The sequence below is a fragment of the Tupaia chinensis genome, unplaced genomic scaffold (genome assembly GCF_000334495.1).
Source record: "Tupaia chinensis unplaced genomic scaffold, TupChi_1.0 Scaffold144909_1, whole genome shotgun sequence".
Classification (NCBI taxonomy): Eukaryota; Metazoa; Chordata; class Mammalia; order Scandentia; family Tupaiidae; genus Tupaia; species Tupaia belangeri.
In genome coordinates, this window is record NW_006204769.1 from 676173 (window position 1) to 694773 (window position 18601).

General features: G+C 38.6%; 1 protein-coding gene and 1 pseudogene across 1 annotated transcript in view; both read right to left on the minus strand.

The window, feature by feature from the left end:
* IGSF11 (immunoglobulin superfamily member 11) overlaps positions 1-18601 on the minus strand; it is a gene marked incomplete in the record, with an annotated part of 166551 nt that overhangs the window by 904 nt on the left and 147046 nt on the right. The window contains 4 exon segments of the mRNA XM_027767926.1: positions 1-316; positions 2126-2276; positions 3065-3187; positions 16718-16873. Of these exon segments, the coding sequence (XP_027623727.1) occupies positions 1-316; positions 2126-2276; positions 3065-3187; positions 16718-16873 (746 nt within the window).
* Positions 17365-17486, minus strand: LOC114005919 (uncharacterized; annotated as a pseudogene).

Below are 18601 nucleotides of genomic sequence, written 5' to 3' on the forward strand. Positions count from 1 at the left end.
GCCGTTGCTCCTGGGCATGACTGGCGGTGATGACCCTCTGTTGGCTGTCACTACCAGAGTCTTATGTGGACCTGGGACCAGGTGATTCCCATTAGCATAAATTGATGGTATATTGGCATTGCCTGAGCGGAGAGAGAAAGACTGGCGCAAGTCACCGAAGTGGTTGAATGACTCCGTGTTTCTATGAACTTTCGGATTGGTGCTCCAGTATCGACTGTTACAGGTATTGGAAGAGGTCAACGTGTTGTTCTCTGAAGAGGATATCTCAGTGTGAAATGCTTTGGCCGAAGAACATTTAGGTGGAAGATCATCCTCTCTGAAAAGAAACAGAAATACAGTTGTCATTAGGGTTTACTTTAGGGTTCATCCTACCCGCCTTCTCAGAACTCTTTTTATATCACCCCCTATTCAGGCTGATATGTCTAAAACACAACTCAAGAGTGATCATTCTATCATTAAAAGCAAACATGATGGCCCTGGTGGCCTCAGCTTTGGCACCCATTCCATTTAAGACAATGGTCAGGAAAATCTCTCCTCAGCTTTTAAGTCTCCAAAGAGTCGAAAAGGAAATATCAGAGGAAAAAAAGGAATGGAAAACAACTGTGGACACCTCCCACTGTGTGGGGAGAGGGTGAGAAATGGCATAGCGTGAGAAATAGGGGGGGGGAAATATATATATGAAACTAGAAATGCAAAATTATTGATGATAACATGTATGATTAAGCCACTATGCAGTATATTCTGGATGGGAAATCACATTTTGTATGCTGTGACAATGCTCAGTGAATGAAGATAATTAATTAAAAAACAAATCATTAAAATAATAAAAAAGGAAATATCAAATTTCTCCAAGAATGTCTCTTCTAATATAATGAAAATATGTGTGTGTGTGTGTGTGTGTGTGTGTGTGTGTGTATGTGTGTCTGTGTAAAAACAGTAATCCAAACAATAGGTGTGGAGAACTTTAAGAAATTATTTATGTTGGCCTGATTGTATCACTATTTAGGACTTGAAAAACAACAGTCATGTACTATGAGAAATTTTCTTCAGTAATCTTATGCTGGAATGGAATCTACCCCTACATACAGTCCTACCTTTATGAATTTCAAGAGGCTGAGAAAAGAAATTAATTTGTGAACTAATTTAACATTTATTGAGTACATTCTTCTAGACATTTCTAGTAGATACAAAAACGATACAAGAAGCCTGTAGTCAAATGGGGATGGCAATCAATGCAAGAACATGTGTTAGGTTGGGCAAGTGGCTAGAGACAACGTGGGTGAGGAGTGAGGCCTAGACAAGTCTTGAATCAGATTGAGCAGTTAGTGATGAGGTAGAAGAGAGAGGAAGGCCCATACATGATCCAAGAAGAGAACAGAGGCCTGACCAAAGGCCCTGAGGCATGGAGAAATTTAGAACAGACTGGAGAACAGAGTGAGCAGGGTAACCGGGAGAGAAAAGAGCAGGGAAGCGGGTGAGGGTTACAGCTGTGAAAGGCTGTGGATGTCATGCTAAGGACACCAGAGGCATTAAAGCACGTTCAGCAAGGATATGATGTGATCAAATCTGAGACTGAGCCTCAACTCTCAAATCCCTGCATTATGCCAAGATTCACTCTTTTTTTTTTTCTTTAAATAATCATTTTGTCATTGTTTTCTACAATGTTCCCATGCTCATTTAAGGTGTCTTTCACACCAAGACGTCTTGGCCTATGTATGTACAGAAACTGGCATTCTCTTAAGGTGCTCCATCTTGCTTTGTGTTCTCATTTACTGTAAATGCCAACATTGAACACATGTTTTAAACGTTTCTATTGTGGCATCTACCTAAGCCCTCCTACCTCAGAGATGTGGAAGCAGGGAAACTCTTCATTTGTCTCCTCCTATTTGGACACATACTGGACCTTTACCCCCTTCAGGATCAAGTGAATAAAGCTGAGTAGTCTCACAAGGAAAAGTGATATACCATACCAAAACATACATACACACACACATACACACATATAAAATCTGGCCACTTTAATTACCTTGAACATCAGATTATAAGCTTAGCAAAGAAATCTTCACTGCCAAAATAAACAGAAATACACATTGGCTATACAAGACAAGTGATCTGACACACAAACCTTATTTCATTGGGAATTTCTTCTTCTTCCTCCTCTTTATTTTTGTTTCTCCAATAAAAGAATACCCCTAAAATTAGTGCAATGCAAAGAATGACAATAACTGCACCAGTACCAATGGCTCCAGCTATTAGTCCAGTGTTCCTCGGCTGGGCTGAAAAATATATTTAAGGTATATTTAAAGAAAAACGAGAGAAATAGCATATATCCATGCAACCACATACCTAGGTTCAGTAAACACTGAAGTTAACCAAAGAATCTGCTTAAAATGCATAAAACTGTATAAAGTATTGTACCCACAAAAAAACAAAACCCTCGTAACCTGCTGTATATTCCCAGTGGCTGGGACTAACAGGAGCTCTCCACGTTCACTAAATGAGTAAATCATCAAACTTGCATAGCTGTCACAGAGCAACACCTAGACCTCTGCCAGAAATAGATGGCACCTGTCTCACTCACCTGTGCCCTTTCCGAGGGACCCTGGCAATCACTGCTATGCCCCATCACCTCGTCCCAGACAGATCACTCTCGCGACTGGAGTTCAAATAACCCAGAATTCTCAACTAGAGAGAATTTTCTACACTGTGTATTTATAACCTAGATATCCAACAATTAAACAAATACAAAAAATTGAGGGGGGAAAAGATCTTGCTATAGTCAAAAGAATATTAGGAACTTGTATAGTATCTATAGCGTACATAAATAAGAACTAACTTGATTCTAATGATCCTGAGGAGAAAGACACTTTGTCATAAAGATGATCATAGTGTGGAGGATGAAATTTATACTCAAACATTTTCAGTAATGATTAAAAACAAAAGCATTTCTATTTAATATTCAGACAGCCTCAGAATAATTCATCAGAACCCTTCATTTCCTGGTATAGCACAGATCTTAGAATTTCAGACCCAGATCTGACACATCAGAATTTTATAAACTTACGTGAAATAACCTGCAGATCCAAAAGACAAGTGCTGGTTCCAATGGCGTTAGAAGCCACACACTGGTACAAACCTGAAGACAAAGCACTGACGTTCCGGATGGTGACAGTTCCCTGAACCTGGTCTGTCACAAAAATAACCGTCAAGTCAATTTCACAAAAAAGAATAAGAAAATCAGTAGAAAATAATAAAAACAGCTAACAGTGAAGCTCTACCAATAATATCCTTTTTTCTTTCTTTCTTTCTTTTTTTTTTTTTGAAGAAGGAGAAACTTTTGGTTTAGGAATGTTAAAAATATTAAAAGACAAAAATATGGTATCACTTTAAAGAGCTAGAATATAGAGAACTGTCTGAAATGAGGACAATTTTAAAATTTAATCTGCAGATTAGCATGTTAAGTCCTAAATGTTAGTAGCCTTCCCTGAGGAAATGGCTAATGCTTATCCTAGAGAATTTATGATCAGTAATACCAAATTTTAATTCTGAGAAAACACAGTACACAAAGACTAAGCTAACCTCATTAGCATAACATTCTCTGTATGTGCAATGGAGAAGACACCAACTCGCACCCTGAGTGCAGATGGTTTCTCCCTCCCAACAACCATTACAATTGCTCATGTTAGCTAGATCCTCCAAGGAGACACCAAGACAAGCACGATGTGCTGGAGGAAATACCAGTCATGGAAATGAAGGGAAAGCTGGAGAAGGCACGGAGAGCCTCAGACTGGATGCAGGTCTGACCTCTGTGAAGAGGAGGGGGAAGAAGGAGCCCTTGAGTCAAAGTCTTCCGTTCGGTGAGTCCCATGCCTTGCAGGACCAGGCTTGGAGTAGGAACCCCACTGTGTCCCTCACGGGCTGAGAGCAGCCCAGGTAAAGCCTGGCCTTGGTGCAAAGCAGTGATGGTTCCAGAGAGGAAGGAGAAGGGGCTGTCAGTCAATTACATTTCCCCTATCAGGAGGCCAGAGCAGCACATTCGCAAAGTCGATGCACTGGTACTATCAAGAAATTCCTCAATCATTCACATTTTATTTATTCATCAACATTAGCTTAGTGTGATTATGTTTTCCTGTAAGATGCACATGACTTACAGTAATAATAAAAATCAAAGTTAGTTATTAATATAGTCCAAACACTAGGTAAACTAGTATACATACTGTCTCAATCTTTACAACAACCCTTTAAAGTGCTTTCATTTTTAATTCCATTGAACAGATAAGCAGATTGAAGTTTTAGATGGGTATTAAGATTATATAACTGGCCGTTAGGAACTGAAATTGGATGGAGAGCTATGTTGCCTCTAAGTTCTAGGCTTTACTGACTCCCTTAGGCAGGAAGAATAATGTATTAAAACTAGCTGTAAATTTAAGAATAAGTGTTAAAACTTCTAAATGGCATAACTTTAAATATATATATATATATTCTAGTACAAAGTCCAAGTACGCTTGGAGCAACACTAGCAAGTAGTCCCGGCCTGAGCTGACTTACTTTTTACATGGAACTAATGAGACTTAGACAAACCCAGGCCCTTATTTTCATCAGACAAGCAGGCAGCAATTACAATAAATAGGCTAAGTGCCAGCAAGGGTTAGAGAATACGGAGTACTAAGGAAGTGCGTAAGAGGGACATCTAAAGAGATTGTGGGCGACGAAACAGAAATGAAACGAGAAAGCAGTTGCTCCAGACTGGCCCACACGTCTAAGCAAACTCTCAGAAAGATCCGTACACATCAGTAGTGCTAAGGGTTCTCACTTGCCTTCTAACACAACACAACAGGGGGCGCTGATGAATGACTGAATCATGGTACTCAAGTTAACGTCAATACACAGGCCAAGGAAGGGCCAGATGGTGGCATGGCAGTAAAACAGGATGTTTTGTGAGGCAGTCCCACACGGGAAGGTTCCTAATTCAAGTCCAGAGACCTCCCTGAGTACACTGGGCACACACTTGGCAGCTGGCTGACAGCTGGAAGCAGATCATAGCATCAAACTCTGTTGAGTGTGCTATAGATACATCTCTCTTGTCTCTCACGCCTACAGAAAAAGTAACCCAAAATTGTGTGTGTGTATCAGATAAAGATTTTGTGTTTCAATGGGAACTTTTAAAGTGTTAAAGTCATACTATATGAATATATCTAGAACCTGGTGCTTGATAAATTAGGACATTTGGATGGTACTGCATATACCAAAGTTAAAAACTTGATGGCTCCTGGTTTGAACTCACATCGTGTCTATTTTTTTTTAAAAGAAAAATAAAACAATGGGACCAGTAGTTGGCGTAATGGCTATGTCACTGGACTCCCATGTAGTCTATTCCGGTTCAACTCCTGGACCCAGTGGCTTAAACTCATGCCGGGCGCGCGTGTGTGTGTGTGCCCAAGATCCTGAGAGGAGAATGGAGGAGAAAGGATTGCAGCATGGCCATCCCCCCCTGAGGGGTTTTCTCGCTTACGCACACCACATAAAAAAAAAAAAAAAAAAAAAAAAAAAAAAAAAAAAGACAGAGAGAGAGAAAGAAAACAAATAGAAACTCTCTAAGGAAATATGGGATGGGAGAGGACAGAGTAATTTCAGGGAATTTGTTCTGATGCTTGGGCCAGCCTGGAGCAAATGTTTTTCTCCTCCCTCGTCTTCTGTCAAGCTCTCGTTAGATGCCCCTTTTCTGTGCTCCTCCATAGAGCCAAGTTGGGAAGTTTTAAACAACTACTCTATGCAGCCTGCTGGCACATGGAAAAAAAAGTTTGTTGAAGGGTGAAGTCACTGTTCTTCCTTCTGTGTCCATGAGCAAGTTGCTAGAAGAAAGTATTATTACATGAGGTTGACATACCATGATAGCCCTTATTCAGAATGTAATCAGGGAATAAAGCAGACACACTGATAAAAGACGACTGACCAGAAGCAAAACAGGGCTGCTGACAGACAAAGCACAGTGGAGATGGGAGCAACACTCGGCAAATACCAGGCTGCCTATAGCCACAAAGCACCCTCCTTCCTAAAACAAACAAGGCTAATTCCTTAATGGGCCACTGCACTTGGCCTGGTCCTGATCTTGATCTTCTTTCCTTTAAAGAATCAAGTTCAGTTGTATGAACTACTAGTTTGGAAAGCTCTGAGGACCTCAAACTCGACCACTCCATTTTAGTTCGCAGCAACACTGCACCCCATACAAACTATGTAGCTCGGCTAGGATACTCCTCAGAATTAGAAACAAATTTAAGTTTCCAATCTGATATTTTCCAGGTCCCTCCTTTTGCCTTAGTTCCAGGACCTCACCTCTAGATGCCAAGTATACGGTGTATCAGCTAAGGGCATGTCAGTATGGGTTTCAATCTGCTCTAGCTCCTGCTAGTTAGGGGGTCTTGAAGTGTGTTGTGACCTGTTCTTCATCTATGTTTTAGTGTCCCCATCTGTATTATGGAGCTATCGAAGTTCCTACAGATCGTTGGTTACTGTAAGGACTAAAGGAGATAATGCAGGTAATGAGCTTAGTAAAATGGTAATGTTTCATGTGGGAGTCCCTTCTGGTATTTCTTGGGAACTTTATATATTTTTCTGGATCATGAGAAAAGTCAGTAAATAAATTTGGAAAACGTCTAGTGTATCCAAGTTCACAACAGATATTAATCTTCAGGATTTGGGGATTAAAGATTAGGCCTAAATCATAAATTATTCTGTATTTTGTATGACTTACATATTCAAATAATAATGTGTGCTCATAATAATAAGCTGTGAATCATTTCTTAAATCAAAGTTTCAGAAGTAGGCTGTAAAATACATATATAATAATAAATGCAATAATCTTCACAAATGTATGCGACAAAATTATATGTTTCAATAATATATGTAAAAATAATCTCAACCTGAAATATTTGATAATAAAAATTTATAAAAAGGAAACATCAATACAAAAATAAGTGATAAATAAAATCCATTCAAAAACTTAAAAGATAATATCACAAATACTTAATAGACTCCATTATTCTTAAAGATAAATTTAAAACATTACACATCAAGTATAATATTCAATAGTGTGAATATTTGTTTCATGCCAAATTTTCTAGATATCAAATATTTTCTTTTTCTTTTTTTTTTTTAATTTTGCCATAAAATATGTACACTCGCTGAAAAGAGATGGAGAGAGAGAGGAAAAGAGAAAGTACCCCATAGGGAAGATCACACTCCAATACCTCCTCCTCCATTTCTCTCTCCTTTCAGGATTTTGGGTACATGTGCACACATACTTGGTGTGTTTTTCAAGCCACCAGATCCAGGACTCAAACTGCGCAGTTGGCCATGTGGGATCCAGCCACTTAGACCACCCCAATGACTGGCCCTTATTTCAGTTTTCTTATTGATTTGGTTAGATTAAGGTAAAGAATGGATACAGGAATATCTGTCTCCATTAAGAGAACGTCTAGATAACCTTTCAGGTGGATATTAGGCTACATGCTGCTTCCTATAAGCTCATTTCCTTTATTCAATACTAAAAACATTTTGTCTGTCCTAATTTTGGTTTTGCCATTGAAATAGATATTATTTTTGCCAATTGAGATTTAAATATATTTCTGACTTTATGTCAGTGCATTCCACAGGAGTATTCTCATTTTCTTCTCTTTGAATTTCTGCCATTAAAATATTCACAAAAATCTGAAGCCTACAGCAAATACTAGAAACACTAGAAAATACCAACTGAACATTATTGGGCAATAATTTGATATTCAGATGTTCTGATATTAACAATACATAGAATCACACATTATAAACTTATTTATTTTGCCTCCAAAACTTGTCACTTCTTGGAATACTACTCATGACATTTGTATAAGATATGTATAAAAACATTTTAATATTTATTTTCAAGAATCATTCACCATTACCAACAGACAAGGCCACAAACACTTGTTACATGGCAATAGCTACAAGCAAAACTGATCAAGTCTTTTTTGTTGTTGTTGTTTATAGACCACAGATTAGTTTATTTTTAACACCCATCATGCCATGAATTCATAGGGAATAGGTTCCAGTAGCTCAGGCTCCTTTCCATTGGCTCTCACTCAGTGTGCTTCTCTGGGTGGAGGAGGCTGGCGCTTTAGTTGAACCCAGGTACCTTTCTCTTTGGCTTCTTTCTTTTTCTGGGAATTTTCCTTCACAAGTCTTAGGAAGCTATCTCTGCTCTTAGAATGTTTAATATGCTCAATACGCACATTAATTCTCTTGGCAAGAATCTTGCCTTTAACTTGTTTGTTCACAACAATGCCAACAGCATGCTGGGCAACATTGTAGACTCTTCCAGTTTTGCCATGGTAGCATTTGTGGGGCATTCCTTTTTGAACAGTACCCATTCCCTTAATGTCTACAATATCACCTTTCTTGTAGATTAGCATATATGTTGCCAAAGGAACAATCCCATGTTTTCTAGAAGGCCTAGAGAACATATATAGGGTGCCTCTCCTCTTTCCATTTGTGTTTGTCATTTTGGTTAATTACTGGAAGATGGTGGTTCCAGCCAAAAGGAAAAACTGATCAAGTCTTGAATCCTCTCCTGCACACTTTTGCCCAAGTTTCCAGAAATGTCAACTCTGCTCTTGCTTTTAACTTGGCATCAATGGAATCTTTTGAATCAGTATGTCTGTGCTGATGGTTAAGATTCTCAAAGAATAGCATGTAGTGCAATGTCATTATCATTAATTAGTTCAACCCCATCTAGAGGTCCGGGGGACCATTAACTTATTCACTACTTTCCCCAACCAAACTTCTAAGAATTCTCTCTCGGAGTTAATATAGTTTCTGTTGGTTCGATGGCCCAAGCCAGAAATCTGAGCTGACTGTTGACTCTTCTCTGAGTCTCAACATCTCATCAAGCATCAATCACCATGATGTGCTGACTTTTGTTTCAATCTTTCCTCAATGCTATCACTTTCCCTGTTCCTTCTCCATCCCCATTACTAAGGACTTAGATCAGCCCTCTTCATTTTTTGATAGGGTTATTATCAAAATCTTCCACTTACAACGTGTCTACCAATCTTTCACCCTGAATACTAACACTGTTTCTGAAATACCCATTTGGCTATCTTCTCATCCTTTATAAATGTTAGTGAGGATCCACAGTCTCAAACATCTGAACTCCTTGCATATTATAAAATTATTTTACAATCTGGATATGACCTTGTCATGCTCCTCTCTGTCCAAAGCCTCATGAACCTTTATGTCAGCCTCATAGATTTTTTTTTCTTGCTTAAAAATGTCACTCTTTTACACTTGCAATATTTTACATGCATATTTCTATCTATGTATCTACTTTGAGAGACTTTTGTTATTAGGTATGTGCACTCACCAGAAAGACAGACATAGATGAAGGGAGAGAAAATGAGAAATCACCCCCTGGTGGGGGTGGATGGCCACACTGCAGTCCTGTTTCCTCCAATCTCTTTTTAAGATTTTGGGCACATATGCACATGCACCTGGCATGAGTGTTAAGCCACCAGGTCCAAGATTCAAACTGTGGTCCGCCATGTAGGAATCCAGTGCCTTAACCACTATGCCAGCTGGTGACCCCAGTTCCCTCTTTTAATTGGTTAAACTTAGATATGCCATTTAATATATTTTTCTGCTTCCTAGACTGTTCAGGAGAATTAATTTAAAGATCTTTGAAATTTTACAGCACTCCACATGTTTCACTAGCATTAAACATGTAGTACTATTATGATCTCGTACTAGCTGCCTCAGTGGTAGGGCAGTGAGCACTAGGATGGAGGTATACCTCTTTTCTTTTCTTCCCCAACACTCTCCCTGAAGTAACTGCATAGAATAAGGATTATGCATGTGTAGATACACATACAGATACATATTTTTAAAATAAACGGATGTATAAACAAATGAATATAGTTATGACCATTGCTGGCATTTCGTTTTTTAAAGGAGAGGAAGGACTGAACACTATATGTGATTTGTTTCTTTATGTCAGAAAGCAAAACAAAAGAGAAAAATGTGTCTTTGGTCAGAATAACACCTTTATGAAGTAGAGATAAGGATTTGTTTACTCAAGCAACTTAAGTGGGTGAATTTGGGACGAGCCTGTGGCCTGGTGGTTAGGAGACCTGGATTCCACATGAACTACATGGTTTGAGTCCCAGGCCCGGCAGCATGAAAAACATGCCAGGTGTATGGGCAAGCATGCCCAAAGTCCCAAAAGAAGGGAGAGGTGGAAGAGAAGGGATTGCCCATGGGGATGCTTTCTCCCTCTCTCTGAATGTTTCTCTCTGGCAAGTGCACATGCTCTCTAGAAGAATTAAAATTAGAGGTGGGGGAATTCTTGCCATAGTAGACTTTGAGCAAACTTGGGATCTTCTTAGGCCTCAGTCTTCTCCCTGTAACAAGGAGTTTTGACTATGTGATATGTAATAGAATAGAATTTTGACGATATGATATGTAAGCGACTCTTTTGTTACAGCTATGGTCCCCATGCAAAGTTCAGCACAGAGTTCTCAAGCAAGCAAGCAAGCAAGAGAATCATTTCTCTTCACTCCAATAAATTATAAAAAGATAAAGGTAGCAGAGGGTTGCTTAGGAACCACAAAGGAAGAGTGTACAACTTAGTTTAAGCAACTGTTAGCCACTGATAATGAAAACATATTATGGTTTACATTTACCAAAGTAAAATAATAGATAGGATATGAACTGCCATTATTTATACAAATTCTTAAAAAGCATTTTAAAGTTCTCTGCATTTCTTTAAAATGTGAAGGTAATTCTAAGTCAAAAAGAGTTTTATGTTTTCTAATTATAAATCTCAGTTTTTCTCGTGGAGTTAAAATTTTACTGAACCATTGTGAGGAGCAACTGTGCTTACCTCAATCCTTGGTTGCTAAGAGGCTGCAAAATTTGGAGAGTGGGTGTCATTCCAGAAAGAAATCACTCTCCATGACTTGATATATATCCTCCTTGGTGTGTTCATGTATTGTGCAAGTGATTCTCAATCCTGTCTGCACATTAGAAACAGTAGTTTAAAAAATAATGCTGAACTCCACCCTAGACCAATTAAATCAGAATGTCTAGAGGAGGGCTGTGGGAATGGGTATTTTTCAAAGTCCCTTATGTGATTTTAATGCACAATGAGGATATGAACTACTGTGTTAGACTATGCTACTGTAAACTACACTCTCCAGTAGTGTTGATACAAAATACGTTATTTCAAAATGGATTACACTGGGTATAAAAAGTCTAGGCCAAATAAAAAACAGTTTTACAAAATCTAGCTTTTAAATTTTATTTTATTTTTAGGTTTTTGCTATAGGGCACATGTGACCATAGAGAGAGGGGGAATGTGAGAAATCACCCCAGGAGGGATGGCCATCTCTTACTTCTTACAGAAATTGCAAAATATCTCATAAAGCATTCTGGGTTGAAATTAATTCAAAGCTACAGTTTCAAAGCAACCTGGATATCTGACCATAGGAAACTAATAAATTTCAATATATTAGGACCAGCAGATGACATAGCAGTTATGTAGCTGGACTCCTACATGGCCCATCATGGTTTGAGTCCCAGACTCAGTGGCTTCAAAATTACACCAGGTGCATGTGCAAGTGTAGACAAGATCCCAGGAGAAAAACGGAGTAGAAGGGACTGTGGCCTGGCCATCCGCTCTGGGGGTGATTTCTCACTTTTCTTCTCACCGTGTCTCTCTCTCTCCCTAGTGAGTGCATGTGCTCTAAGGCAAAAAACCCTCTTAAAAATAAAAAAAGAGAGAGAGAGATTACAATATATTTTCATAATAATGTAGGATAAATCTTTATAAGAAATGGTCCCCAATATAGTATTACATTAAAAGAATCAGGTTACAAAACAACATTGGCATATAAAACATTTTTTTAGGAATGTACATTGACACATAAACAGTAAGGCACGTTAGTCATAGGCATCTGTGATAGGTATGCCTAGTAAACATGTCACAGCACCGTTTTCTATGACGAGGACATAACCCACAGGAGAACACGTTTTTTTAACCTACATGCTGATCAATATGCATTTCCTTTTCCTCCTTTATTTTCTATAATGCTTTAGTTTTTTATAATTAGGATAAATTTCATCAATAAAAAAAAAATCACAAACTGTTAGGTCTGACTTCAGTTGAGGCAATGTGGTAGCCTAAACTGTCTACAACATACAAAAAAAGTTCAATCAACTACAATGATAAATATACTGCTAAGCATTTATTAGAAAGAAAAAGGGGGGCGGGAACCAGCAGTTAGCGTAATGGCTATGTCGCTGGACTCCCATGTAGCCGACCGCGGTTCAAGTCCCGGACCTAGTGACTTAAAACTCACACCGGGCTCGTGTGCGTGCGTGCCCAAAATCCAGAGAGGAGAATGGAGGAGAAGGGATTGCGGCGTGACCATCTCCCCTGGGGGAGGGGGTGATTTCTCGCTTTCTGTCTCTATGTCTCTCTCTGTCTGGCGAGCGCATGCGCCCTATAGCAAAAACCTCTCCAAAAAAGAAAGGAAGGAAGGAAGGAAGGAAGGAAGGAAGAAAGAAAGAAAATTATGTGGAAATTACAGAGAGGAAGGAAGAAAAAGGGGGGAGAGGACCAGCAGATGGTATAGTGGTTACATCGTGGGATTCCCACATAGTCAACTGCAGTTTGAGTACCAGACTCAGTGGCTTAAACTTATGCCCGGCACATGTGTGTGCATGCCCAAAATCCCAAGAGGAGAATGGAGGAGAAGGGATTTCAGCTTGGCTATACACCAGGGTGGGGTGGTGGTGGTGGTGGTGGGGTGTTTCTTGCTTTCTGCCTCTCTGTCTGTCTCTATCTTTCCAGCAAGTGTACGCACCCTACAGCAAAAATATTTCTCTAATAAAAGGGGGATTATACCCCACAGAAGCCAGAAACAAAATTATTAATCTCTAATTTATTCTTATGTATCCAAAAATAGAATAAATATGCCCAACTAATTTTATAGAATTATTTGGCATTATCATAGGATGCTGAAATTGAACCAGGACAATAGAAGACAGAAAAAAATCATAACTTTTCTCACTGGTGATCACCCATGCAAAAATTCCATTAAAATATTAGCAAATTGAATGAAACTATTTTTAAAAATACAAATAGCTTTTATTCCAGAAATGCAAAGATTTTAAAATTAGAAAAGGTTAAATGTTATTTTGACTTTTCAAGAGATTAAGTCTTTGTTATAGGTGTTGTTCTATGCATTATACTTCTTTTTTCTTTTAAGAAAGTTTTTTGCCATAGGGCACATGCTCTCAACAGAAAGACACACAGAAAGTGAGAAATCACATCCCCCAGGATGCGGGGGATGGCCATGCCACAATCCCTTTTCCTCCATTCTCTTATTGAAATTTTGGGCATGCACATACATGAATCAAGTGTGAGTTTCAAGCCAGCAGGTCCAGGACTTGAACTGAGGTCTGGTCAGCCATGTGGGATTCCAGTGATGTAACCATTACACCATCTGCTGGTCCTACACATTTATTTTTCTATTTTTGTCTTGCTTCACTGAGGCATAATTGAAAAAAAAAGTATATTTACAGTATATGACATGATGCTTTGATACATGTACATGTGAAATCATTACTAATCATTACCACATTTAAACTAATACATCTATTATTTCACATAGCTACTCTTTTTGGTGTGGTTGGTAGAAACATTTAAGATCCACTCGTGGGCTGGCTCCATAGTGTAGTGGTTAAGGAAGCCAGATTCCGCATGGCTGACAATTGTTTCAATTCAAGTCACACAAATAGAGGAATGTGCCAAGTGCATGTGCCTGACACGATGGAAATTTTGAGAAGGGACTGTGGCATGACCATGCCCTGTTTTATGTGTGTGTGTGTGTGTGTGTGTGTGTGTGTGTGTGTGTTGGGGTTAGGGGGGAGGCGAGGTGCTTTCTTTCTTTGTGTCTCTCTCTGGCAAGTGTATGTGCCCTCCGGCAATTATTAAAAAAAAAAGAAAAAGATCTACTCTTAGCAAATCTGAGAATTCAATATGGTTATTAACTAGTCACCATACTATAAATCTCTAAATTTACTCATGTATGTAACTGAAACATCTGTACCTTGTGAACACTGTCTCCCCATTTCCTCTACTGCATAAGTCCTTGGCAACTACCAGTCTACTCTATGCTTCTATGAGCAGCATTTTTAGATTTCATATTGTCTTAGGTTTTTTTGTGCTGCTATGAGAAAATATCATAGACTGGGTAGCTTACAAACAAGAGAAATTTTTATTCTCATAGTTCTGGAGACTGGGAAGTCCCGTATCAAGGAGCCAGCAGGTTTGGTATCTGGTGAGGGCTCATTTCCTGGTTTACAGAGCGTCTCCTTGCTGTCCTCTTGTAGGACAGTTCTTTGGGTAGCTCTAAACTAACCCAGTTCCCTGCCCTACCTGCCTTCTCTCCTGTAGTTTTAGAGAATAACTGTAGCATATACTGAGAATACAATACCATAAGCTAGGAGGAACTGACTGTGAGCAGCCCAGATTTCTGTTTCATGAAGTTACTAGTTGTTCTCTGTAATTAACAAGTAATTTATGAGGAGATGATTTGGAACTATGTAACTAGCTTGTTACTCATTTAACTTTTGCTCACTATTTTGGTATCAATGATTTTCTAAGTCCATCATTTCTTCTAAACATGGAAATCAGCATTTTACTATAAATATTAAGAGATAAATTTAAAGAAAAAAGTCTGACTCATTTAATGTACACTATTTTGATAGATAAAAATTATCCAAAATAATTCTGTTAACCTATCCAAAGTTTAAATTTAAAAGAGTTTTAATCTGTGGAATTCAAAATTCACTTTTATACATAAAGTGTCAAAGAATATTTAAGTCGCAAAGAGTATGCCAAAAAAACAGAATGATTTACACTTATCCAGAACCGAAGAGCTATGGAAGGCTCTTCTGTAGGTATTGCTCAGTTTACATACAATCACTGCCAATTATTAATTCCAAACTCCATTCACTATATCACAGAAATGTTAGAAATATAAATCACAGCATCTTAATGCTGTTACAGAAGGCCTGAAAGATGATAGTATTAATCCCCTTATTTTAAAAAAAAAAGTAAAATAATAAAAATAACATAAACACACAGAAGTCAACTGCTACAGAAATAATTAATGGAAAATCTGTAATTTTAATACAGTTTTCAGTATTTCAAAATGAGCTGTTTTAGGCATGCCACTTACAATGGTGAGATTAACAAATCGGTCCACCAAAAAAAGCTATTGGCTCATAATGTGGCTAAAAGATTGAGCAGTGTACAATCAGGGGAACAACAGCGATGCAGTAGTCATTATTAAGTAACCCAAAAGTTACTATGTTGAAAAAAATTTTTGAATAATGAATTTGGAGCTAGATTAAATAAAAGATGATAGAAAAGTCCTTCACTATTTTCACTGGTATTCTTTATGGAAACTTACTAGAGGCTTGTGACCCTAGTTCTTTAATAATGTCTATCTTCATCATACAACTTAGCACTTTTCTTCTCTATTACAGGCATGGACCACCAATATCACTCCATCTTGGGGCCAGCAGGTAGAGTGAAGGTTAAGGTGAATCGACCCACATTGACTACAGAGTTCGAGCCCCAGGTCCAGTGGCTTGAAAATCATGCCAGAAACGCATATGTGTATACTCAAAATCCCAAGAGGAAAATGGAAGGGAAGAGACTATGGTGTGGCCTTCCTCTCCGAGGCATGTTTTCTCACTTTGTCTCTATCTCTATCTCTCTTTCCATCTCTGGTGAGTGTAAACACCCCATAGAAAACTTAAAAAAAATAAAACTATATATAACTATATAGTTTTATATGTATATATGTGTACGCATATATAAAGTTCAACATAATCAGGGATAATTATGGTTATGGGAGGCCTATTAACTACCAACTATTTACATTTAAGTTAAAATTTATAAATCTGCCCCAAGAATGCTACAAGAAACAATTCCAGTGTTAGAGACAATGTAACACTTGGCTAAGATTTATTGTCTTAAAACATAAGATTTTATATAAATTCTATCATTTTTACCTCATGAAATGGCCTCAATTTTCCAAAGGTGATCCCTTTCAAATCAATTTGGAATAGTTAAATTTACATGTAGGAAACCATCCCTAACATTCATGGCTATGCTAGCTTCAGCTGTCTGCTGTGATCAATTTTAGACTTCCAGGATCTGAGTCCTTTTCCTGTTCTCTTTCTTATCTTCCTCCCATAATTGGACTTCAGGTTGAAATGGGATTAACCCTCTCATGATGAGGCTGACATTTCTCATACTAAATAGGCAGCTATGCCTCATACAGTAGAAAGTGGGTTCTCAGAAACAGACTACAAGGATTGCTTCAGAGTTCAAAGAAGCTAGCGCTTCGCTACTTTAAACCCAAAGATACAATGGGATAGAATGGAACAGAGTTCCCATGTATAGCTACCACAGGATGAGACACATTTCCAACAGCAACATGCAGAAAATAGGTTTTATTCATTTCAAAGTTCAAAATGTACAACAATCTAGAAAGCTTTTCTGGCAGCTACAAATACAGAGTGTCATTTTCCTCAATCTATTCATTCCTTTGGGAATCTTGGACTCAGGACTGTCCATGGAAATAACAAATTAAAGTAGCGCAGTACATACCCTGAGTGGCTGTTGGAGGTAGTTTGAGGGTATTGTCCAACTTCTCCCAAAGGTAAGTTGGCCGAGGGATGCCTTCCTCTGAGCTGCAGAGCAGGATGACATCGCTGCCGAGGTCCTGGGATCCTTGGATTTGGCAGTGTGGGGCGGAAGGGGGAACTATAACACAAAGAGCAAGCGATGAAGCCCACAGTCACTGTGAGCCCAGCGATGACATAGACACCAGCATTCAGTCCTGCAACCTCCGATGCCATTTCCTGTAACTCATACCAGGAGACAACCTCATGGTTGAAGCCAAACAAGAGTCATGTACAAATGCACTGTGGCTGAGCACAGGCATAGGGCCTGCCACTTCGGTTGGCAGAAAGGAAACATGTAAACACATTTTTACTTTCAAGGTATCTTGCGGTCTTGGTTTCACTCTGTGACCTTAAAAGAATTCTTAAGACACTTCTTATTAATATGTTGCTCTCAAAAACAAACACTGTTGAGGCCCAGCAGGTGATATGGAGGTCAAGGCAGCTGGAATAAAAGAGCAAAAGGACTGTGGTGTGGTCATCCCCCTAGGGGGAGATTTCTCACTTTCCCCTTCTCTCTCTGCACATGTGCCTGATAGCGAAACCCAAACAAAACACTATTGAAAGAGACCACTTTTAGAGAAGATTTCAAAAAATAATAACACTCACCCTGCCAGCTCTTTTCTGTTTTCAATTAGCAATAATCGAGCCTCAGATAAACCTCACTGGCAATGATACTGCCACTGTGCAAAGCTATTCTCGGTCTAAAGACTATCTTAACAAGGCTCTTTGTTAGTTTACAAATGAAAACCAGACAGATCACTTTATATCAAATTCTGCTTCATAGTGGAGAAAGAGTCAGGTTTACGTAAAGGGGGAAATCAATAGTAATGCAGTGAGCATTTTATAATCACTAAGACAGATAAAGATATAGAAGACATGGAACAAAAAATACCAATAAAGGAAGAAAGAGGAGATGTATAGTAAAAAAAACCAAGCAAATAAAAATATAAACTAAGCCCACAGCTTGAATACTCACATTGGGGAATGGAGACAGTAGAGTTTAAGTCCAAGTGATGATGTGTTCATAAAGTTAATAACATTTTAAAAGTTAATTCATTCATTTCTTCCATGAGAGAGAGGGGGAGAAGGAGAGAGACAGCACCCCTAGCAAGGTCCGGGTGCCATGATCCACCCCCAGCCTTCAGCCAGCTCTGGATCACAGGCATGGACGTTCCCAGCCTTCTCAGGGAGGTCCCTGGATGTGAACCTGGAACCCTTCCATGTGGGTCAACCTCTCAGAGTATCAAGCTTTACCACTGCAACACTGTCCAGGCCCTCATGACTTTTAAATAGACATAGTCACCCTTTCAAAAATGAGTGAATGAATGGAAGGTGGCTGCTTAGTGTACAGAGGAATTGGGGAAGAGAGTGAGTGGGGGAAAGAGAACAATGAACAGGTGTTAAGTAGAAAGAGTACAAATCTCAAAGAATCCTAACTACTGTGATGAGGTGAACCAATCTCCTCAATTTACTACCTTTGAAATTACCACAGTGATGCTATGAAGGGAAACCCAAAATAATTCCTTAGAGGTGTCCTTAACTATAAAATAAATCAAAGGCTTTTTTCCTTCCTTTAAAAATATGGAAAAATAAATAACCTTGGACAATGTGGGAAGTTAGTTACCTAACTTATAGGACTAAGCATCTGAATAATATTTAATTCTACTGTACTCTATAATCAGTACTCTGAGTATTTTTTAAATCTATACAATTTTTAATATATTACAATAAACAATAAAGAATAAAATCTTTCAACTTGGTCCTTAGTTTTCTTATTCAGTTGGAAGGTAGGGAAAAAAAGCACCAA